At 41.3% G+C, this 24,980-nt stretch overlaps 1 protein-coding gene across 1 annotated transcript in view; it reads right to left on the bottom strand.

Moving 5' to 3' along the window:
- The window catches only part of COL4A6 (collagen, type IV, alpha 6), an 87,218-nt gene that overhangs the window by 56,492 nt on the left and 5,746 nt on the right, over positions 1-24,980 (bottom strand). The window contains exon 2 of the mRNA XM_010141889.1: positions 24,358-24,441. Within this exon, the coding sequence (XP_010140191.1) occupies positions 24,358-24,441 (84 nt within the window). The remainder of the gene's footprint in view (positions 1-24,357; positions 24,442-24,980) is intronic.

Below are 24,980 nucleotides of genomic sequence, written 5' to 3' on the forward strand. Positions count from 1 at the left end.
ATCAACTAAGAACGATCTTCGTATTTAACGGCTTGTCTTTCAATCTTCCTAAAAGTTGTTCAATCCTTATTATTCTTTGCATATCAGCATATGTCGCAGCTACTAGCACAGCTGTTCATGGTAGAGTGATATTACTTTGTCTTACTGCATTTTGTAATAATTTATATATTGGTTGCTCTATTATATATAATTACAATAATTATAATTAATCTAATTATATATTGGTATACTCTAAAATAGCACTGATATATTTTAATGTTTGGAATAAAACATAGCTGTGGTTCTCAGGTGGTAACTGATACGATAATTAAATAGTTCCTCATTGTGTTCTCTGTTTCTGCAGACTGTAAAGTGAATCATTAGAATACGAACAATAGAGATTTGGATCACAAGCATAATGCTGGTATTCTGAAAGGAGATTTAAGTGCCTGTATGCAATCTTGCCTTTAGGACTTTCTCTTAATTTGTCTCAAGTTCCTGAGAGAACAAGCTTGTAAGATGTTGAGATAGCTGAATTTAAAACCTGAACCTTTCCTCTAACTTAGCCTGTGACCCAAGTCATAGCCTAATCTACTCTGGACGTGATCTTAAGATCGCTTTTTTGGCTCATTTTCACTATACTGGAACACCTAATTATTCTATTAATTTTCACTGTTACACAGCAAATGTATCTATCTATAAATCACCAGAAGTCAAGCAATGTTCCAGAAAAAGACAATCTTATCTTTTTTCCTTTGTTCTTACTGATGCATTACTTATGTCCCTTCCCCTGTCCAGTATCCATTCTTGGTGCTATTGCAACCTAATTTTAGTACTTAGTACAAAGTAATTCTGAAACCAGCATCTGATCTATGCAGCAAGGAGCTACGTCTAAGCCCCACTACCATATCATGTATTAATGCTATTCATCCACTGAATAAAGTAGCCTTTTTCGGAAAAAACAAAACGAACAAAAAGAATCAGAAAATTGACACAAATACTTAAAAAAATATCCACTTTAGTCACCAGACCATGTTCCACATGCTAAACATTCTGTTTACAAGAGAGAAACACAGCAAAAGTTCTCATTATCCACTAAGGTCATTCAGCCCCAAAGGATGCTTCTCGTTGGAAGGCAGGCGGGGAAAGTAGGCCATTCACAGATCTGTCCAGTGAGGGGTCAGGGGCGAACAATAGATTCTCTGCAAGCAGTTTCCCCTACATTTTGCCTCCCATAGCCTTCCCAGCATGTTCCTGGCACTTCAGAAGGGTCTGAGCGGCTTTCCTCGCACAGGGTTCTGCTAAAAACAAAACTATCTGTTCGAACAGATAATACTAGTCAAGATTTAAGACTCAGATGGGAACCAGTTGCTTATTCAAGATAGCAGATTCAAACCAAAACCTCTTCCCAGAGACCCGTCACACAGCAGAGCCGAGGGCAGTTTTGCAAACACGTAAACAATTCACTTTAAAGGGAAGACGACGAGTCTGTGTATTCTCATCTACACATTGCTTGGAAATACACAGAGCAAAGCAGGAGGAGTAGAAGGTAGTAGGGGCCTCCAAATCTACAAACACAACATTTGGCAAGATTCCAGTTATCTCTAGAGGCTTAAGCAGAGCAGGTCCAGGCAAAATTTTACTGCAGTGCCTGATAACAAGAAGCGCCAGTCAGTCAGTGGCTGGTTTACTAGGCAGTCAGAGAATAAACTACAATTAGTAAAAATAACTTCAAACCAAAGTCAGGGAGAGAAAAAAAGTAGAGAATTTTTCATTTCTCCTAATAAGTGTTGCATATGGATCAAGATCAGGATGGAAATAAACTCTTCACCTACTTGAATTCCCACTGGCTAAGGCATATAGAATAAATGATTAATTCCAATGTTGCCTGTCATCACATAAATTGTATGTTTAAGTCCTTGGACATTCACTACGTGGCTGTATTAACACTCCAAAAAGCTTCATTCATTTGTTGGTATAAACCACGCTTCCAGTCTGCTTAATCTTTGACGGACAGGTCTCATTGTCCCCCAAATCCCTCGCTACACAATACAACAAAGACTGAACTGGCTCTGCAGGGCTGCCCCGCTACCCACACTGCCCCGCGCTTCCTGCCCATAGAGCCCCGGAATTCATGACCATGCAGATTACTAAATTACACACTAGGCCAGGGATTAAGCATGGCTCTTTGTATGGGAGCATCTGAGGTCTGGAAGAAGATTTTACCTGTCACGGTCTGTGCTCATTGGGCCTTGATGAGAGACAGAAGGAAGCAGTGCTGCAGAAGATCACAAACGCTGCTGTGTGATACTCAGCGATCTGTGCATGATGGCAGGATAACCTGACTGCTGCTGGCCTGCACACAGGTCTAGCGAGCTTTAGGCAGACAGTAACCAGCCCACGATATCCAAAGCAGCTCAGCAGCTTCTTGCCTCTTAAAATGAGAAAATGTTGCCTGTTCAGAGAGAGTGCAAGCCAGATAATGGCCTTCACTGTGCCCAAGCAGAACTGAAATGTCTAAGGGTTGGGAACGCATCCTGCCGTTAGGCAAACATTCCAACAAGTCAAAGGGAGGGTACTTGTTTTAAATCAGCTGCTAATCAAAGCTGGAATTGCTTCCATTGCTTTCAGAATGTGAGAGAGTTACATATCCAAATGGAAAAATAAACCCAAGAAGTAACAGCATATATTTAAACCCCTCAAGGATATCAAATACCTTTTATCCATACATACATACAAAAGTCACATTGGTTCTCGCTTGAAAAATCAGAAGTCGCTCGTAGGCCTTAACCGTGACGTCTAGACAAGGCAGAAGAGAGGAGTCTTTGCCCAGCTGTAACGTACAGATGGCTGCCAACAGCAAGCTTTGGCTAAGTCTGTCCAGAAGTTAAAGAACTACCGTAGCCAGGATAGTACAGTGATGGAAATCAGGCAGTACGTGCTACCGCCTTGTTTGGTTTCCTTCTCTTGGCATGCACATTGTTCATTTTAAACAGCAAACACCTACACCTTCCAGCTTTTATTAGCTACGCTGAGGTAGCCATACTGGTCTGAAAGATGATACTGCATTTCTCATTGTATTTTGCACCCACTTGGAGCTCAGCGAATGACAGGAATTATCTGAAGCCCGAGAGATACAGGTTCACGGCATAGGCACTTTTACGGGTTTGTTTCAGACAGCAAACTCTGGTCATAAAATATTCCAAGTGGGGACCAGTACACCACAACGCAGCGATGCTTTGGTTCAGTAGCATCCTATTACATCAAAGAGCAGTGTTACTACATGCCAACACGATGACATGTCATTTTAGAGAAACCAAAACTGCCTCAGATCTGCAAATAGCCTCCTAGCAGCTCATAAAAAAATTGCAAACTCCCAGAAACCCTGGGAGGACAAGCACTGGAAGCAGATCTGGTCTGCACAGACTCAGCAGGACACTTTGGAAGTTGCTGCCAGTGCTCCTTTTGCAGCCAGAACAGCCACTGTTGAGCTACACAAACTATTCTAAGCCCCTTCCCTAGAGTCATCAGCTAGGGAACAATCATTAGACTGCTGTTTGAGAAAACTAAGCAAAGCATACTTTCAAAGAGCAGAGGAAAAAGAACCCTCTATCGATCACTGCTACAAACTGGCTTTGTATTCCCCTTGCTCCTGAAGCGACGCCCATTTCAGTTAAACCACAGCTATCTGCAGCAATGTTTCTCCATAGGGTATTTTTTTTAAAGCCTCACACCATGCTCTATTTGCACAGTGTGCAGTAAACCATGCTCTCAGCCACACACACACACAACCAGCCCCCTTCAGACACTAGATTAGGTTGTTCATAATCCCCCTAGGTATTTCTAACAGTCTATCTTTCAGCCAGCAAGAGCTGCTAAAATGTGAATCCTGTCTCTGGATCTGGATCCCTGAATAAACATTCACTTCTATGGAGTTTTAGACCACATGAAGACTCCAGCGTCTTCTCACCAACAGCAGTACAAATTACTTCAGGAAATACAACCCTAACGTCAGAGGCAGAAGAATCAGGTCCAGTATGCATCACTCCTTCACTGCCACCGCTCTTGCCAGCACAGCTATCTTTGCTTGGCTGAATCAGCATCAGCAGAAATGTTGTCTTACATTTTCCTTGTCCTTGTGTTCCTGGATGCAACAGCAAGTAGGAAGAAATCTGGGGCTTCTGTTCTTCAGACCGTGACTTAGCAGTATCAAATCAGTATTCCTTAGTTTGATAGCAGTTTTTTTCTATCACTCTGCCACTATAGTGTTAATAGCTGACATTGTATTTTTTTAAAGAAACAACTAACCATTACACCATATTCTTTCCCTCCCCTCTGAAGCGATGTGACACACGTATCCTTTTCCAAACAGCAGCAGCTTCAAAGGCTGCTTTTTCTCAGTATCTCCAAGTCCAGCAGCCTTCCATGAAAGCAAGAGAGATCAGATCTCTGATCCCTCAGCCAGTGCTGGGAGAGACAATACTGTCTCGAAGATTTCTTGCACCACTGACCACGTGTATCTCAATTACATGATCTACACACACTCAGCCATCCAATAAGGGCCAAATTAGTGATCTATCTTCCTTTCAATTAAATAAAAGAATGCTGAAACTTGATCTGGGCTCTGATGACTATATATAGGACATTCCGCAGCTTCTTGTGGTGTTTTTATGGCTCCTGAACTCTGCTGAGAGCCTGCATGCCCTAAAAGCACGCTCACCTGGTCACGTATGGACAGCTGCATGATGCTCCACACCACTGCAAGCTACAGTCAGGTCCAGGGGAAAGGCCACTTAAACTTACATGCTCGCCTGAATCAGACTGCACCAATGCACTCTCAGCCTCCTCTGGCTCGTATTCCTTGAGTGTCTTATCCTGCAACATTGCTTGTGTGTATACTGGAGATCATTGTATTTTAATTAGATTGTTGATCATTGAGTGGGTCTTTAAACATCCCTATTAGGTCTGCACTGAACACTAAGTCCAAACGCTCCACAGTTGAAAGCAGATGGATGAAAATCCAGATTGCCCTTGTGTGCAGCTACAGTTTGGGACAGTTCCACGTTTTTATCCTAGCTGTGTGCTTCTTTCCAAAAATCCATAAATTTAATGCTTAAAAGAAAAGATCTTTGGTGCAGGGCTTCTTTTGGTGTTTATACAAAGCACATCTGATCGTGATGTGTAACTGAGGCCCCAGGTCCTGCTGTACTATAAATATCAAAAACAAGCATCAGACCAAAGAAACTAGAGGTTTTGCACAAATGCTTCTTTTAAAATATGAACCATTTGGATGGTGTCTTCTAATTCTGAAAACAGTGTTTTACCTCCCACATTAATGTAGCTGTTACAGGACATATTTCTAATTCATTAGAATAATTTGATCTTTTTACAGAGACAGTATAAGAAATCTCTGCAGTACTTGTAGTATGAAAGTTCAACAAAAAAAGTAATCAAGTGATAAGTAAGTAAAAAGTAACGGATTTAAACAAAATCCCTTCCACAGTTAAATTTTCTGGTGAGGTTTCAACCAAAGTATTGGGAGATTCTGATATTTTTACACTGCATTGCATGGCAAGAACCATAAAAATTAAACTAAGCTCACAATCTGTAAATATACTTTTTCTTTAGACTGGAATGCAAATTTTATACAGCACGTACAACTGTAAAATCCTATCCAAACAAATCCAGGGACAACGCAGACTTCAAGATTACCTAGAACTGTATGTTTTGTTTATCTCCAAAACCTATACAAAATATTTGGATATTAATTTAAACATAGGAAGCACTAGCTCAGAAAGACTCAGACGAAAAAAGCAAAGGACATTATTAGTCATAACTACATTTCATTAGTTGTTCATCTTGCAAGAATACAGCAACTCTCGAAATACAGTGGTTAAAACAGTAACTCTGGAAAGCTAAAATCAGCTCAAATGCTGTATGTTTAGCAAAAACGAGTAAAACCTACTAGTTCTGACAAGCCGTGGTGCTTGCTATGGTTTTGGAAAACCTCCAAAGTTTGTAACTTGAATAACTAGTTGTACTTAGAAAGAATTAGGGTAGGGAGTCGCTGACATGCAGCGGCACTCAGAAGCAAGCAAAGGGCATTAGATCTTAGATGCGTGTGTAAATTTGTTCAGAGGCCACTTCTCTTTGAAGCTGCTGAAGACCCCACGCCACTGCGCTCAAGAGAAATAGTTAACGTTCCTTTATGTTCACTTCTCCTGGTGAAGTGAGCAGACGTTCGTTGGAGATGAGTGCTGATCAGGCAAGCTCTCGCTAGATTTGCGGAATGACTGGACAGCAGCAACGCTTCCAGTGCTGCACAGACTGAGCGAGATTAAAGAGCAGAGTAAAACCCGCTGGTGATGGCTCCAAGCTAGGGCTCCCCAGCCTCTCTGATGTAACGCACAACCCTACAAGATGACACATAATTAGCTTTCACTTTGAATAGCTATAGCTGTTGTTCTACAGATCAGAGCAGCTTTTCACTCACGCTTCTGTAGTTTAAGGAACATTAAGGTTTTCATGTTTCCTCAAGTGATACAACTGCTAAACACAGGTAAGCAGTGTTTCAACAGCAGGGAACTGGATTATCCGCTGCAAAATCAGTTCAGGCTTTCTTCTGCTTTCTGCCCAGTCTGTGAACCGTTCTCGCACTAGCGTCTACTTCTGGACAGCAGGTAACTTCTGGACAGCAGGTAACTTCTGGACAGTTAACACCTAAAGATGGAAAGGAAGGCCAGATCTACAGCCTTTCTTCAAAGAAGAAAAGGATGCTTTACAGAGCCAGCATGTCTGTTACACTGTGGTCCAGGACCCCGTTCACCTCCTTTCTGTACATAAATCTAGAAGAGCATCACTGAAGTGACGACTTAATGCTAGCAACTGGTTTTCACTCATGTGAAGAACAGATCTCCAATAAGGCTAAACCAGGGGAAACTCCAGTATTTCTCTGGTATTTCTCCCTGTCTGAGAAGTGCTGTAATGCAGCAGAACCAGAGTGAAATCAAGATCCAGTATTCACCAATATTCTGTTCATCACAATTCAGAAACGTACCTCCAGAACTGATAGTTCTCCATTTAAAACTCTCCTGTCACGTACTCAGTAATTCAGTGAGCTCTTAATCTTCAATTTCGAAAGTTGGATCAAACTTTCCATAAGACCTCACTAAACCCCAGGTGTTCTGGATCTTCCCAGTACAACCATACTGGGAGATGCAAAGTAAACAGTCCAGTCCACATATAAACATTTAATGAGACACTGGCATCTGGAGCAAAATGGAGCTAACTCCATTAGTTAGTTCCCTATTTCTAACGTAAACAGATTAGTTGCATGACACAGTGTTAGTACAAACTCTCCTTGACAATAAACATTTGCAGATGTATCGCACCAATAACGTAATGTATAGGAGCAGAGGAAGGATTTACTCTGAAGAGCGCATGTGGATAAGGTCCAATTTTGCAACTGTCTCACCTGACAGTGCCTTTTCCTGCAGGCTCTTGAGAGGGGTTTCCTGTGCGACATGCTCCTTTCCACTGGCAAAGAGGAAGATTACCCCAGTTAAAAATTAGTGACGGACACCAAGAGAAGATGCTGTTGTGCCTCATCTATGCCCAGACAAAACAGATGCTACCAGACTCGCAATACTCCGCTTGTGGAAGGACTGGCTCTCCAGCCACTTCAAACGAGAACCTGCAAGTCAGGTTGCTAAAAATGTAACAACTTCAAACACATTCACTAACTGCCTGAAGAAAAGCTTGTCCTGAAGACTAATCCTGCAATGTCCTGATTGCTCTCAGCTTTTGTTCGCATTTCTGCGTCTTCAGGTACTACTGGAGCTGACAATGACAGCTAATGCTAGAGATGACACAAGTGATTGGCTAAAGATGTTAAGGCTGCTTTACCTTCCTTTTCCCACTGCCTCCTGCTCTTTGTATTTATGGTGCAAGCTTGAACGTCTCCCTGCAGCTCTTCTGAGAACTCTCATTTTAGTACCTAAGTTAGAGAGCAAGATAGGTTAATACCAGCAGCGGGAAAGCTTCCCCTGCGCAACCTGGCTGTGTTCAGCTACCAGGATGGACTCAGCTCTACCTAGCTGAACCAGCTCCTCTCTTTGTACGAGGGGTGGCCATAGAGTGTATTGTCCTCAGTGCTGTAGGGAAGGAAATAAAAAGAAAAGACTCCATGGGAAGAGGGAGAGTGACTGCAGAAGCACATGCTGAATTGGCAGGGGCAGTCAAGTGAGAGATCCCATCGGAATGCAGGAAGTGAGGAGTCCTTCCAGCTACCTGAAGACGACTGGCACATTGGGCACTTCCTGGTCACTGTTCTGTCAGAAGAAATGGAAGAGCTACATCTCACACACCAGGTCAGCAGCAGACCAATGATACTAAGAAATCCAAATTCCATTACTACTGGGAAGAAGGAACTCAATTCTATTCAATCTCTCAACCCTTCTTAGAGGGTTCTGAAAAATCTCAGCCTAAAGTCACAACAACTATTTGCTAAAGACAATTCAGATGGGACCAAGAGCAGCCAAAAATTCTGAGGCATTAAAAATGTACTCTTTCCTCCCAGAAGGAATTTCTCATTCCTTTATTATTCTTCTTCAGAAAGAGACCACTGAAACATGACCAGCAATACATTTCCTCTCCCATCTCTTGTATTAATTTTATTTATCTTCTATAAAATCAGACCATTTTTGTGTGGTTTTATGATTTGAGACAGGATGAAAACACAGTAATTCTGTCAGAGCTTTTTCATATGCTAGAGACAGTAATATAGTAAGACCACACTGGCCACAGTGCTCCTTAACCAGTCCAGCACTGGAGAGAGGTAGTGTCTTTACAGAGGATATTTCTGTTGCTGATCTGCTGAGGGGATGGAAAAGCAGCTATGAATTCCATGGAAGCATAAAAGTCTCATAACTCTCCTGTTCACAGTTTACTTTACATCTATTCTCAGATGAACATTTCCACATGTAAAATAAGTATGTGAGAAATAATTTAAAGTCTTTCTTGAAGTGAATCAACTTACATTTAATATCCCAGAGGATTATTTTAAGAAGCAACAAGTAGGACAGGCAGAAAGTAAATAATTTACACTGACACGTATCTTGAACAGAGCTAGTCAGCCTCCAGGGGATGGTCATTTGCCATTCAAAAGGCCACTTTTTCACTGTGCATGCCCAGGATTCAACTTAGTTTCTAAAGTCAGCCCAGAAACATAAATTAGAAACCGATCAGGAACCACAGATCCTTTTTTATTAACAGAATTTCCATCCTCAAACAGGACCAGGCTCTTCTCTGAGCTAAACTCCATCCATCTGCTCTGCCATTTCAAGTGGCAAACAGAGATCAACGCTGTATTTTGAGTGTAGACCTGACTCCAAGTTGAAGCCCGCACACAAGCTGAAGATGCATCCACCAGGCTGAAGCTGGCATCCAGGCAGGCAGATGCACAAATCTGGCTTTAGACAGGCTTTAGATAAGTTTGGGTGTACATCAGAGGAAAATACCATGCTCACTCCAATGCAACTTGGAAGGACCAGGTCCAAGTTTCTAGCCTGGTCCATCAAACTCCACATTCCTTGAAGTTACACAGCATAACCAGTGTCGGAAGTAGAAGTTGAGGCCATGTCTAAGAGACATGAATTGCATTAAATGAGCACTGATGGGACTCGTGAGCTACCGTATCCACAATGACCTTATCCCAGGTGTGCCAAGACACGCACTGCTGCCTTGGGTTGTCTCTGACCCACGCTTCTGAAGACAATCCAGACAGCCCCAGGACAAACAGCTGAGACCAGCAATAAACGGAAATGGAAACAGTCACAGAAACATTAAACGACTTCTCCAAGGTAACTTTTGCCAGATCTTCTAAGAATTTTATGGCCATAGTCTGAAGCACTGAATGTGACCCCTATTAACATAGTTGGCTACCAAGATAGTAACTGCAGCTGTACTATTAACAGTGTGGGAACTGGTCACTGTTTTCTTTTCAGTACCTTCACAATTATCAAATCGGGAACTACGATACCCGTCTGTGCTCACGTACTTACTAGACAGAAGCCAGTTGTACCATATGCTTTCTAATGCATAGCAAAAAAGTGGTTGAAAAAATCCTACAAACAGGGCTTTAGGCTACAAGTCAATTTTTAAGAATGTATTAAGCTTTACTCATAAGTAATCCCAAAGTACAAAGGGGAAATGTGAACCAAACACTGAGCATAAGTGAAAAAAATTAATTATGCATATACCAGATGGTTCTTATCAGAGGTAAGTCAGTATTCCTCAAGAATCTTTATTTTTGTTTGTCACAGTTATTTGTTTCTATGTCCAGTTAAAACAGAGGAAACTTAATTAAGTGCACGATTATTTAACAAGGATGTTATTTTTTAAAATGAAATACACTCCCACTTCAATTTCCCTTGTGCCAAGAGATGCATTTACTGAAGGAGTGTAAGATGGAAGAAAAGAAAAAATTTAAGGCCCTGTGTAAACTGCATTTCCCTCCGCAGGTCTTTAAACATTGAAAAATCATTGAAATGGACACGACAAGCACCATGATCGCTCAGAAGTCATTAAGACACTTTATGAAATAACAATAAAAACCCCAAACCCATTTTGCAAGGGCAAGGAAACCTCTTTTAAACGTTTCTGATGGGGCACTGCCTGGGAACACGGCAGAATTGTGCTGCTCAAAGAGGAGGTCTGGAAAAGATCACATCGCTGGAGGTTTCAAAGCAGCCTATTGCACAAGAGGGAAGGACCATTCAAGCTTCACCACCCATGAGACACAGAGCTTGCTTTTCGCTCCATGGCAAATCACGCTGTGATAAAGCGAGACAGCAAACCCCTCAATCCTCCTGCCTCATCCCTGCCCATTCCAGTCTGTCCATCTGCTGCAGAGAAAATCTTCACTCCTTGAAGTAATGGAGCTGATCGAAAGTTCATCACCAGGAACCTGTGTGTGTTCCTAGCAGCCAGCTCACAGAGCTGTTCCCGAAATCTCCTCCAAGGGGAGTGCCCTGTACTGGAACTCGGTGCAGTATGACGGACATTGTGAAATGCCTCACCTACCCCGAGTCACAATTCAGTATAATTTGCAAAACAAATTAACTCTTCATTTTCCAAAGGAACTGAGGTTGGCAGAAATGCACTGCCTTCAGCTATAATGTCCTGCCAACACTAGGTTGCATTCATACAGCTTCTATCAAACAAGAGAGCAGAAAAATACATCGGGAGATATCTCTCTTGAAACCGCTTCACAATATGCAAAATTCCCGTAAAAGGACCCACATGAATGGCTGGTTGAGCAGACATTCTTAGAAGCCTGAAAATAATTTTCTTTAAAGGTTTGAAAATGAAAATCCTGGCGTCTTTACAGCTGATGCGAAATCCCTCGGTAACACCAATGGAACCTAGTTTTCTCCTCCAGCATAGACTGAGGAGTTCATACTACCAGTATCAACAAAAGATGCAACAGAGCCAAGGCACTGCTTATAGCAGATGCTGTCCCATCAAATGAAATAAATCTAAAGAGATCTAACTGTAGTAACATCTCACACATGCTCGAGCAAGAGAATAATGCAGCTACATTAGCACTGTGAAGGAAACCCTGACTGCTTTCTGTCACCCAGCGCACAACCAAAGCCACCGTAAGAAGTATTATTCCCCCAAGTGTTCTCAGGAGTTAACGCACGTTCAAGCTGATAAAGAAAGGAATGGTTAAAATAGATTAGTTCAGGTTTTAGTCCTGATGTTAGAAAAACAACTGAAGTTTAATTACTTCACTGCTCTGGAAAAAGTCTGCAGATAACACTTATGTCATTTATTGTTTCAAGAGAAAACATTAAATCTTAGAAAAATTTCCTTTAATGTCCCAGGAACACTGATCCAAGCCTGCAAGGAACCACTGGGTGTCCTGTTGCTAGTTTTGTAATGCTTTTGGATTTACAGCTCAAGTGCAGCTGGAGTGATACAGGGAATGACCACCTGCTGCCTCGATTTTGCATGCAGACTTTATTTATTTATTTTGCATTTGCTGTGAGACAGGCTGGGCTAAGGATATATTCCAAAGGTTAATATCCTCCAAAAACATTTTGTACTCTTAGGAAGACACGCCCTAATTATAATGAGACAAGAACAACCTCTTCTGTTGTCTTCTCTTCCACATGTTTCTATGTCTGGAGAGAAAAATATATGCTAGAAGACTTCATTAACTATTTTCAGAGGTCTCTTATTAGGGAATACCCAAGTGCCACCTTTTTAGTATTTTATTTCAAAGGATTTTCTATTAAGTCACCATCTTTCCTGAAAATACATTTGAGTAAGTAACAGATTTCTTCACTTAAACTTGAGAAGACATATAACAGAAGTATGTCTTGCAAAGTGAAAGCACTTTGGAGCACCATCTCCTACTGCGTGTTTGTAAGCGCCCTGCACTGCAGGACGTCCCCCATCTCAGCTGGGATCCTCAGTCATTAGTCATCATAATGAAAGAAATGCCACAACAGCATCATGTAGGTATTCAGAATGGCCAACACAGCCAGGAGCATCAAGGAAATAAAGTATCAAAAAGAACAAATAAAACCTGTTTAAAAATTTGCTAGAAAACACCCATTACCTATATTTCTTGTATAAGAATATCCCGATTTACATTCCGTCTGTTCACAGTGTGATTATTGTCGACAGGGTAAGCAGTCCTCACTGTGTATGCGTAACAATCCCGAGCAGTGTTTCCAATGAACAGGTTCCTGAGAAGCACGCCCTGAGAAGCGGAGGAGAGGCTGCAGGGACGTGTGCCTGCCCCACTCCAAATAACGGGGAGCCAGCGTGCCGTCCATCTGCAGGACGGATCTGCCCAAGTATCCAAGCTCTAACCGCTGCACTTCTGAAAGCGATGCATCGTTCATCAACCCAACCAGCCGCCACAGCAGTTAAGGCTTCAAGTACAAACAATAATAACAAAAACACCACAAAACCAACACCACTTGACTGAATACGCTTATTTATGAATATGGCAACTCTGGGTAGACAGGACACCCATCTCCAAGACACTTCTTTGGTTCAATGACCTGTATTCATTATGTCTAACGCACAGGTAGTCTGTGACTCCGCCTTGCAGAGCACAGGTTCTGCCTGTATGTTCTGAGACCTTACAGTTCTTTCACCCCAAAACCTATCACCTAAGTGCAGCCCTCAGCAACAAACAGCAATGGCAACAATATCCTGCCTGATGCAGTTGTTATTTTTTTTTCCCCCCCACATTTAGAAATTTTTATCGTGTTTTTGGAACCTGACAGGAAATGGAAACACTCAGACACACAAGCAGGCAGATGTTGCTGGTCTGGCAATAGAGATGAGAGCAGGATAAATTAGGTGTTGATGCAGATTTGTCACTAGGCTAATACTTAGTCCAGCTTCAGCAGCAGGTGGAGCAGATATAGCTCAACTAAACGGTGGAACAAGTTCTGCTCTACTGTTCCAGCAGAATGTATGGATGCAAACACAGATCTAAGAGATCAATTTTATAACAGTTTTATAACGCTTTAAAAGACAAAATTCAGTGCAGAATTGTATCACCCTTAATGCTAACACTAGATAATAAAAAATTCATTTACCGTATGCTGAGAATTCAGCACACAGAGTAATTTACTACAGAGCTTTCTTTGACCGTTTAAAAAAAAAGTACAAGAAACTTCAGGAGACAGAGATTTCTTTTTATTAGTCCTTCAAAAGTTGTGCATTGTTTATACTGTATTTGTTGTGGATTAAAACCAGACATTTTAAAATTACTTGGACTTTTTGTTTATTAGTTTTGGCAACACAGTGCTGTTCTTAAAAAAAGTGTCCATCTGTCCATCCCCCCTGCCCCAAATCCTTCAAAAATCACCCATTAAGGACATTCATACCCAGGCTACTTTTCAGACTACTAAAATGCTCCTTTTTCCAAAGTAACTGGATGAGATACCTGGTACAACTCAGGCACCCCTTAATTGTTGCAGTTTGCACGTTCCCTCCAGGCTTTCTATGCTGACAATTCCACAGAAGGTCAAACAGTATGAGATACATCACCAATAAAACCAGCTTAACATTAGGTAGTTATTAAAATATGCTTGTTCTGTCTAATGGATTTATGACTTATTGGAGAGCAACAACTAAAATGTCCCTAATGAACAGCTTAAAATAAGGAGACGCACAAACACCTGAGTTTTTCCTCCTCTTTTGCAGAAGTAGGTTGAGGGAAAAGTTAATACTATTTATCTTGTTTTACTAGCATCTCTCTTTCTGCTCTTAAGAAATGCGGGAGTCTTTCACGCGGGATCTTTCAGAACCTGCCATTTTCCCCTCAGCCATGCTGCACTCTCACTCCTACAGACAAGGTCAGAATGCACCATCCCTGCCCACTGCACCCTCATCTTTAAGGGCTCTGTGCTCCATCATTTTATAGCTATTTTTGTACTACTTACAATACAACATACCAAGTTTGCATTTATTCTAACAACCCTTTGTAATGCTGATGAAGCTTAGTCATTGACTAAGGTTTTTCACATTTTCTGTTTTATTTCTCCAAATCACTGACCGTTTTCGCACTTCTCAGATGATCAGCAAAGTTCCCTCTCATTTTTCCATGACCTTTGAGTAATTCCCACCTACTCACGGGAAAAAACAGCCCACTGAAGAACTCATCTTCTCTTTTAAACTTAACAGACTCTGTCATACAGAGCGATCAGATAACACACTCCAGAATCCTCCAGATGATTCCAAGCAATAAAACTAATTTTGAAATGAACTTTTTTGCACCAATAACATATACATGGCATTGCGATTCAGACCTCCTTTCTTGGTTTTTGTTTCTCCATCTCTTACCTTTTCCAAACCCCAAGAGCACCTGGTTATTTCCATTAAAGGCACAAGAGGCGTTATATACCAGAGTCAAACAGCTCCTACTCTTGTTTTGCTGTAGATATATATGTCCTTTCCTTTTCTGAAGCAAGTAAACTCTCTCTAAACAGCTTTTCAACCTCGGTCACCATGAGAAGCTGAAAAAGTCAGAATATTTTCCTATCTTCTGAAAACTATGATTTCTTACCAAGAAAAGCTGGGATTCACACCAAAAATACCAAGACAACAGGGCTTGACAGCTAGCCTGGGGGACCCAGGCATTTGGCTTTACTTCCAACTAATTGGCTCTACAGGCTCTTTTACCACTACAAACATGGTTTTGCCTGGTTAACCATAGTCATTGTGTGCTCTCTCTGGCTGCAGGCTCCATGACTGGCGTACTTCCTGCCTATCTGTTGCCTAATTAAGTTTGCTTTGTAGTAATCCTTGCTGTCGGCTGTTTTCCTGGCTCGTGAATTGGCTCCTAACCTGACTGTCAGCCAAATCTCTTAGAACCAGGCCTTGCTCGTAGACTGGTTCTGTTTCCGAGAGGCTGAGGAGATCACACTGGAAGTCTCTGTCACACCTTTCACTTACTGCCATCGGAAACTCTTTAAAAAAGACTCCTGTTTCTGCAAAGGGCACCTCTTCTCATTCTGAGAAGCTTAAAAAATTAATTAGTACCAGGAATATTCTGAAACAATCACACCTAATTAGAAGATGGGCAAGTTTGGGGATGGGGTGAGAGGAGAGAGGTATGAAGAAAACAAGGTATTAAAGAGAACTTGACCTGGAGAAAAGGGCTACTAAGACACAGTCCAGGTAAATCCTATACAAAAAAGATACAGAATATGATGGAAGAAAATGCCTATTGGATAATTGCAAGGCAGGATATAAGCTACCTCTTCTTGTCTGTTAACATCTTCAAGAGGAAAGGCAAAGTCCTGGGTCATTTCTCAGATGTAAAAGGGGCATTAATCAGCTCTTTAGCCGAGACATCATTGCAGAAATCATCAGACAAAATCATCAGCTTTTGTTAAGCAAAAGCCCAACTAGACATTCATACGTTCTAAAACCTCATGTCAACGTTTGCTTTTCCTGTCCTGGACAGGAGACCAGAGAGTTTCTCTTCCTATAGGAATTCTTAATTGTCTTTCTGATTGCAAGGTGAAGTGGCTGATAGAAACCAATTTTAAGAACATTTACAACTCTTCACCTACGTGAATAAACAAGTGAACAAGAGAAACTGAAGGCTCCATGTTAGTTGTGTTCTAATGAGCTATACGGCAAGTAAAACATCACAACTTCATCAAACACTCCATTCGATAGCCAAGAAAGACTTAATTTTTATAAAGAAAAAAATTGGATATGGAGCTGTTTCTACTCTCCAGTATTTAGGAGGCAGAGGAAGCTACTGGGAAACTGTTGTTGAACTCTCTTTTGTCCATATGGATCAAATCTGTAGCGCGACTTGTCATTTTGGGTCTTGGAGAAAGTGGCACAGATACAAAGCTAGAACATAAGGCCAGTTGTGGCACTGCTCCAAAGCAGGAGGGAGGTTAGTCTGGTTCTGTCTTCCCATCTGTCTATACACATGAAGTCAGTGGGAGTGATGGCACTGGCTTCAGGGCAACAGTACTTTACTCACCCAGATTACCAGTGGTAGCCATAGCTGGATGTATAAGCAAGAAATTACACAGTACCTAATTCCGGGATAACAAGCCTGGACCTCAGCTCACGATGCCACCATCAGAACAGAGAAAATCATGGTTTACTATGCCTTCAGATGAGGAGGACGTACCACAGTACATGGCAGAGCAATCTGACTCTGCCACCCGCTGACCATGTGATTCTCAATAGTCATCCCGGCTTAAATCCATACCAGTAACCCCCCACTTTTGAGACATTCAGTTTGAGAAAGCCAGAGACTTTTTTCAGGCTAGAAAGGAGAAATAGAAAAGACATTCACTTGGTATAGTGAGACTACATAACTCCTCCTTGTAGGATGCAGCGAGGAGCTTTTAAAATGCTCCATTTGCTCCCAAAACACTGTAAAGACTTTAAAATCCTGGATTACAACTCACATGAAGCACAAATACTTGAACAGTGACAGATACTCCTTTGCTGGGCTTTTCCAAGCCATCCGGATGTGCTCTGTGGAGCGCAGTTTGAGGACCCACGTTCTGGTTGATTTCAAAAGTAAACAGAGGTCCCCACTGCAATTACAAAACATGCTGCCCTGGCAGGCAGATGGAGAAACAGCTTCAGGTCACAGAGTCACCTCAGCCACCCTGGTGACAAACAATGCTACAGTTCCTGGTTGGCTTCCAAAGCTGTGGAAATCTTAATGGGGTACGTTTCCTTGAACATATATGTAGCCTCATTTAGTGCCCCCGTCCCTTCAGCCAAACTGAAAAACAAATCATGGAAACATGATTTGCTACCGGAAACTCCTTGGTTAGCCTGTCGAAACAGAGTTGTTCACCATTTCTTAATTCGATGAGGTCTGTAAGTAAGATAAGATGGGTGCCTCTCCCCTCAAGAAGTCTTCACAAATACACTCAAGATTATGAGAGATGAGGTAAGACTGTGCATATGAACGGGTTTGATCTTGATACCCACTGCATAAAGGACGCTTTCAAATGCAATGAGGTCTGTTGCACTGATGATGTTTCAGTTAACGTATGGTGTGGTTCTCATTACAGGGTTAGGCTCTAGGCTCAGTATATTTAGGTTGGGTCAGAAGGACATGTACAATAATTGCTTAATGCTGCATTTGGCACTGCTAGTTTTATTACTTAAAAAAAAAAAGTTGGCAGTTGTTAAAAAAGCAGCTGGCATATAAGTTGTTTGACTTAACTATTACCTCATTTTCTCTCAAAATATTGCCAAAACTTCTTAATGACAATGAACAGATGGTCCGTATTTTTCAATGTTAGAGATAATCCTCTTTCCAAATCAAATGATGGCATTTCATTTGTTTAAACGGAAAGGGATTTGAACAAGAATTAAACATCATTTACATATATTCCATGGCCAGTATTTATTAAGGGTGAAAGCACTGCAATGGTGTCAAAACTGCAACTATCAAAATAATTTCAAACAAAGTATAGCTCTTCCATTGGCATTTGGGGAAGAAGGGTCTGGCTGCTGGCTGATCGTTGGTGCTCAGATGCAGCCTTGGTAGCCAGCAGCCTGCTACGCTGCAGTCAGTCCACCTTAGAGCTCAACCTAAGATACCGCCCATCAGCCAGTATAGAGAGAAGGGCGAGGAAGGGAGAGAAATTGGACAGGCAGATGAAGTCTCTTACGTGAGGCAGACACACACGAAAGTCCAAGACCCAAAGACAATAAAAAGACATAAAGAGGTGAAAAGACAGAAAAGCAGGTCAGGACAATAGTTTATGAGCAGTATTTCCAGACACTGGTCAGAAAGGAGAGCAGAGCTGCTTCTGCTGTAGCAAGAAGAAAGTGATGTGAATTGTTGATGTGTGGACTGGAAGGAAATGTAGTTAGAGATGTTGTAGAGAATGTTGGAAATCGGTCATAACCCTGCAGGAAGAGACAAGTCAAGGATGGCATCTAAGACACCTGACTGACTGAAACGATGCTGGTGTTGACAATAGCAAAGAGAACAGGAGGCAAACAAGGAGTCAGCTAAAAGCAGGACCTTGACTTGTGGCACTGTTGTATCTAAGATGACAGTGCGACATTTGTAAGGACATTTGTACAGGTCTGGTGGGACGTACAGGTGATGGCAGAGGGAGAGAAAAGGAAAACAACTCCTTGTATTAAGACAGTGAATGAATAAAAAGAAAAATTGAAGAGTGTAATTGTGAAAGCCAAAGAGGTAGAAGTACTGAAGCCCAGCATGTCTATCAGATCTGAGGTACAGAGATTCTGAGACAAGAATTCTAACCAGTTATTTTCAAGGACCACAGCTCAGTAGCTGGGCTGGGCGATGCCTACAATGCAAGTGGAAAGGAAGAACCTATGAAAACACTTGAAGAAGCCTAGAGGGGAAATTATAAATCATGGCAAAACATACCTGTAGTCTAGTCCAAATTTTTGTGTTCTTCTGCAAGAGGGAAAAATAATCAGTTGTATTTATTCTAGGAGAAAGGATGCTGGAGAGAAATCTTTGGGTGTAGGAGAAAGCCAGGAAGTATGGCTCCACAGAATTCTAGAACTCACTCTAGAATTAAGCAACATTTTGATCCTGCCTGAATTATCTAACATCCTTTTCTGAGCTCACCCTAGAGAAGAGATTCCACGTCCCTGTACATGCATTTAGCAGTATTATGCACTGTCTTGCTTGACCAAGCTGAAACGTATTAGAAGAACTAGTGATTATGACCACTGTTAAATGGTCAACATTTCTGGAGATCTACTATAATGCCATAATCCCTCCTTCTCTTGGATGTGAAAAGAGCTTTATAAAAACGACTATACAACGATGCCAGTATTACCTCTACCAGGCTGATTATCCACGGTTAGTACACTACGACAGCATTCAGAACCGCTCGTATCTCGGCACTGTCAGTTTGAAGGAAATGCCAACATCTCACAGTCTGGTTTGATTTTCATTGGTATGGTGGGTCAGCTCGCAAGCCACTGATATTGCATCACTACATCCTACAGTGCTTGTCAAGCCAGGTAATAGAAAGCGACATAGAAACAGAGAGAAGTTTGAACCAATAGCTTAGCAGAATTTTGTTTCCAGCAAATGTTTGTGTTAAACACTTCCATAATAAAAATCCATTTTGTTGAGTTGATGCTTTCAAAGCAATTGTTTCATCAGGAAATCCCTAAACTGTTCCAATTAGAGTGTTTAACCAACCAAAGCAGAATTCAGCAAACATTATTAAAAAATACGTGTTGTAATTATTACAATTTCATAGCAAAGAAACGTCAACCAATCTTCAACTAATTATCGCAAGACAGGCACTTTGTACACCCAGTATTAAGTTGAGGGGATTAGTTCCAGACAGAAGTTAATCTAAGATCTCCTGCCAGTGCGACATTAGTTTATGCTAGATAACAATTAGATTAAATCATCCAAAGTTCTGACCTCAGGTTACGCTGATCAGTGCAGGGATGTTGGGTACCTCTCTATCTTTTCTAGCTTGTTTGATCTATGGCAGTTCTATCCAAAACAAGAAAAACTCGCACTACGTTTATTGCCATCATTTTAACTTCAGAGAAAACCTGTGGAATCTCATGTATCTGTGGGCCATTAATCAGACAGCAACTGCATTTTTGAGCAAAATCTCTCAATCTTACTCAACGCCTTGTACTTTACTTCACACTGCAGTGTAGTCTTGGCAGGATTCTCTTTTGAGTGGGGCTAGGTCAGGAGATGGGCTCCATGGCACCCCGGTGCCCTTCCCAGTGGTCCTTCACTTCACGGGACCAGACTTCCTTTAGTATAAATTGACCGCCTCAGGACCTACTGTCTCGTTTTGCAGATACAGCCTTTTCCAACCACACCTGTTGCTAGAAATAGCTTCTGTGTGGCTTTTTCCTGACACAGGAAAGAGGTTCTATACTGCCATTAATAGTTTTCTAATTGATAATGTCATCATATTATAATGGGCTTTAAAGAACACGTGATGCCTAAGAAATATTTACATTATCTGACATGTCACATACCGTAAGAAAAAAATGAAATATAATTGATAACGTCAAGTTCTCCCAATGTACAGCAATTCTAAGCTGTAAAAGCCGGCTCGAACATAGTCTCTGCTAAGTTGTGGAGCCTTGGAAACAATTTCTATTTTTTTTTTTCTTTTAAATTCTTTTTTTGGTGAGAGAAGCAAGGACAGGACTTAGAATGAAAAAAGATTGGTATCAGCTGAAAAGCTCCAGCACACACTGAGAAAAGTTTAAAACAAACCCTCAAATTGTTACAAATTCCAAGATAAGTGCACAAGCACCAGGAGAAGGTAGACATGCAATAAGGACTGTGCCTGCTGGTTTATCTTTGTGAGTGTTTGAAAGTAGATGACAGTATATGAAAACAAAAAAGCCAACACTATCATAAACAAATGCAAAATGAGCTGCAGAGATGAAATGGTGCAGGCTGGCTGCTCTGCAGCGCTTCCTGAAACTGCAAATACAGAAACTGCCCTCCTGGTTACTGCTGACTCGTCTGCAGGTCATTAGAAAGCCACCAGTGCAGCCTGGACATTTCACAGGGCACTGCCCCTTCCCAGAAAACGTGGATCAAACAGTGAGAAAGGGGAGTGAAAACCAATTTTATGAAGCCAACAGTTTCTTCTGACAGTCCCAGAAATGTTCTAGCTCAGATCCTCACCTGCACTGGCACTAGACATGTTAGAAACCAGCCTTTCACTAGCGAGAGACCAGCATCACCATTCACATTCACTTCCTCATTTACAACATGACTTAATACAGTTGCTTTTTCCACCTTCCCTCTTGTGCTTCATAGTTTAATATAAAGTGTTTTTTCTACTCATCAGTCGCTCTAAAAGGGTTGGAGGTAAGACTCGTATGCAGAAGTGGGTTCAGTAAATTTGTGTTCAGACTGCCCCCCTTCCCAAAGAGACTGCACGCACCAGGGTACATTTGGGTACCTCCACCATCGCAACAGACTTCCGTTTAAAATTGCCTTGTTGTACTAGTTTAGGGCAAAACTCCTAGATTTATAACTGGCCAAAATCAGCTCAGTAGGATTCTCCTGCTATTACATTTACCTTTAAATTGTCATATGACATACAAGCTTAACTAGGTAACTTTTTGTGCACTTAGGTAGTAAGAGCCACAAACTCGGTTTAATCTTTTTAATTTGACATCTGAGAAAACCTCCAGGAAAGATCCCACCTGAGACCTTTCAGTGAAGGTAACATTTCCCCAGTGAGACCTGGACTTCTGCACATATCACTGGACAGTTCACCATGAATCTTCACAAGATAAGAATTGATAAAGAGGGGAGAATGGCTGCAACGTGGCCAAGAAGTTTTGCACTGAATTACATGGAGCCAGGCTTTTTATTAACTTATTTTGCTCTTGTAGGAGGTGTGCCTTACCACTCTGTTAGAAGAGCTCCCTAAGTGACTGCTAGACAAATGCTGTACCAACCCTTCCTTCTAAAAAGGATCCGAACCTATTCCGTAAAGATCTGACTTTAGAGAGATCAGGCTTATACCAAGCTCTGTCTTAAAAATAAGGAGGTTATACTTTTTTTTATGCTACTTTTTTTTCTTTCTTTTATATCTTGTACATGCACTAACAGTCTATAGCAAAACCAGTGTGGGTTCTACATACCTACATCCCATTTTTAGAAGTATCTTTCACCAATCAGACAGTGGGTCTTAGGCATTTTTGATATTTTTATTGCCTAAATAAATTATTTACCGCATCTGCTCAGAAACAAGTTCATCACAGCTTGATCTGATCAGAAGTGCATCCAGGAAGGAGGACATCTAAGGACATTGCCTATATTCTTTTCATTGAGCTGTCAGCTTATTGTAATTTTTCTTGTGCTTTTTAGCTATTTATTTCTTTGAAAAAGAAAGCTTCGCTTTATTCTGATCTGGTTAATTGTGCAAAATTGACAGCTGAAACATTTTTTTAAACAAAGTATGGATTCGGGGCATTGGCAAAGTCCCATCTCCCATTTGCCAGTTCTGAACTTAAAGGTTTTGCAATGGAGGAGAAGCTAGGCAGGAAGCCAAGGAATTAGCCTCAAGCTGTACAGTTGTCTCCAAGAAACAAGCTGTGCTGTAGGATACATAATCACCCCATCCTCTTTCCCGGTTCAGCCAGTCACCTCCTTATCCTCTGGCATGGCAGGACTCCAGTAGCTGCCTGCAGATGTCCAAGAAGGTGTCAGCAGGGCTCAGTATGCCTTGATGGAAGCAGTGTTGTAAAAAGGAAAGATTACCGCTTCTAGCGGAGAGTTTACTCCACGGACAGGTCTCAGTAGGATGGGACATGTGTCTGAAGGACTGAAAATGCCTACTGATACAGGTCACGTAAGAAACAAGCTAAAAGCCAAATCAGTTCTCAGGTCAGCAATGAAAACAGCCTAAAATCTTTGTGACATCTTAACAAAAGAGATGCCAAGAGCTCAAACTGCAAGGTCAACAGTGTTGTGACCAGTTCAAACAATCAAGTTGAACCCCAGGAATGTAAAGAGACAGAAGAATGATGCTCACTGCTATCTAAAGGTCAAAGCTTTTACCGGATATTGTATTCCAGAACCAAACCAGGTCTGTCCCTTACCACATTTAATCTCAAAAGGTGTTGAGCAATTGGCTTTAGCTCATATTCTAGGTTATGTTGAGAACTTCCTTGAAAAGTGCTTCTGCTTCTCTGTTTGGACACATTTCCCCCCTGCCACACAATGACTTGAAAGAATTTTTATACTTCCAGAGCAAACACATCATCAGTTATCAATTAAGAATTCACGCTCAAGTCTGTCTGCAATTTAAGCCCATGCTGATGATCATTTCTAAATAGCACCATTTTGCTAAGTTCAGTCCTAGCAAGCTATGCCTTGAATTTACCTGTGCTGTGACATCAAAACACACAGGGAAAAAAAAATCAGGATTGCTAGTGTTTAAATGAGACTTAATTTCTCCTGGTTTTCCTCAAAGATTACTTTTTAATATGATATCAGCAAGAATAACTGCTTTATTAAACTAGACAACTAGCATATTTCCCTTCTTCTCAAGCCCTTTCAAGTTAACTCTTCAAGTACCTACAATGTGGCTCTTTCCTCCTCTCATCTTCATAAGCAAAAGCTCTATGATTAATTTTGACACATGCTAAAACCCTTTAGAGACTTTAAGAGAAAATACTGAGTAGATGCTGCCTGGACAAAAAACCCCACCATTGTAACTGAAGGCAGAGTGAAGCCAGAAGCTCTGCATTACCCCAAGGCAGGAAATATCCAGCTGCATGTATAACCTTTTCATACCATCAAAAGAACTTAAAGGGTTTTTTACAAAAAAATTGCTTAAACATTTGGTTGCTTTAAATGAAGACTTCACAGAGAGAGGCTTTAGCTGAACAAAAGACTTTCTCAGAGGGAAATGCTTAGATTCATTCAGTTATTGTTCCTTCACAAACTAAAGTCAAAAACACTTTCACAAACAAACAGAAACTATTACAGAAAGAACTGGGCAAAATCTGAACTGGAAGCTCACAGGACTTTGATTTCCCTTTTTAATTGTTGTAATCTACTTAAACACCATCTGACTTGTGTTGAACTAGGGCTCACATCGCATAAAGAAATGAGATTGCATTGAGGACTCATTGCAAAGCCAGTGATTTGTAAACCTTTAGAACAGCTTCGGAAATCTTGGCCAGGGACATTTGAAATGCAGCTGGTCTTCATCATTTCTCTTGTTTCATGAGGTCATTAGATTCAGAACTACATATATTAACTTAGACTTTATTTATTTATTTATAGAGATTGATAAGAGACACAAGGACTAGTTGTATTACTGAAAACAAACTTACCCGCGCACCCTTCTCTGGAAGACATTTGCATCCAGCGCTGCAATCACGGCCCCCGCATGGTCCACTGTAAGTCTTCTTTCCACCCTATTAAAAAAACAAAGGAAATGAGAAAACTGAAGTTCATAACTGTTTGTTCACTGACGATCTTTAATTAAAACACTGTTTCAGCACTTTTCTCCTGTGTTACGTTTGTCACGTGAATTTGCTGGGAAGTGGCAAAATACAGTTATATTCTAACTTCTCCCTCATTGGGTCATTCTCAGAACCACCAAATGCACAGAAAAAGTTGGTTTGGAAATCCTTTGAGGCCAAGTAAATTCACACGCATTGGTGCTGTTCTGAAAGGCGGCGAGTGCTTTCTAGAGCATACCCCACAGATCCCATAAAACTAGGTGATGTTTCAAGATCCTCAGGACACTATTAGACTAGACCACAACCCATAATCAGCCCTTCTGCATACCCAAGTACCTCCACATCAGTGAGAACTACAACAACAAATTCAATTTCATGATCTTGGCACATGTCTAAGAGCAAGAAGTTGTACCCCCTGAGCCCCAAGAAACTCCTGGATAAGAGAAGGTGGCATTTTTAACTACGGACAGATGTGCAAGGAAGTCAGCAGG

Source organism: Buceros rhinoceros, unplaced genomic scaffold, assembly GCF_000710305.1.
Source record: "Buceros rhinoceros silvestris isolate BGI_N320 unplaced genomic scaffold, ASM71030v1 scaffold6358, whole genome shotgun sequence".
Lineage (NCBI taxonomy): Eukaryota > Metazoa > Chordata > Aves > Bucerotiformes > Bucerotidae > Buceros > Buceros rhinoceros.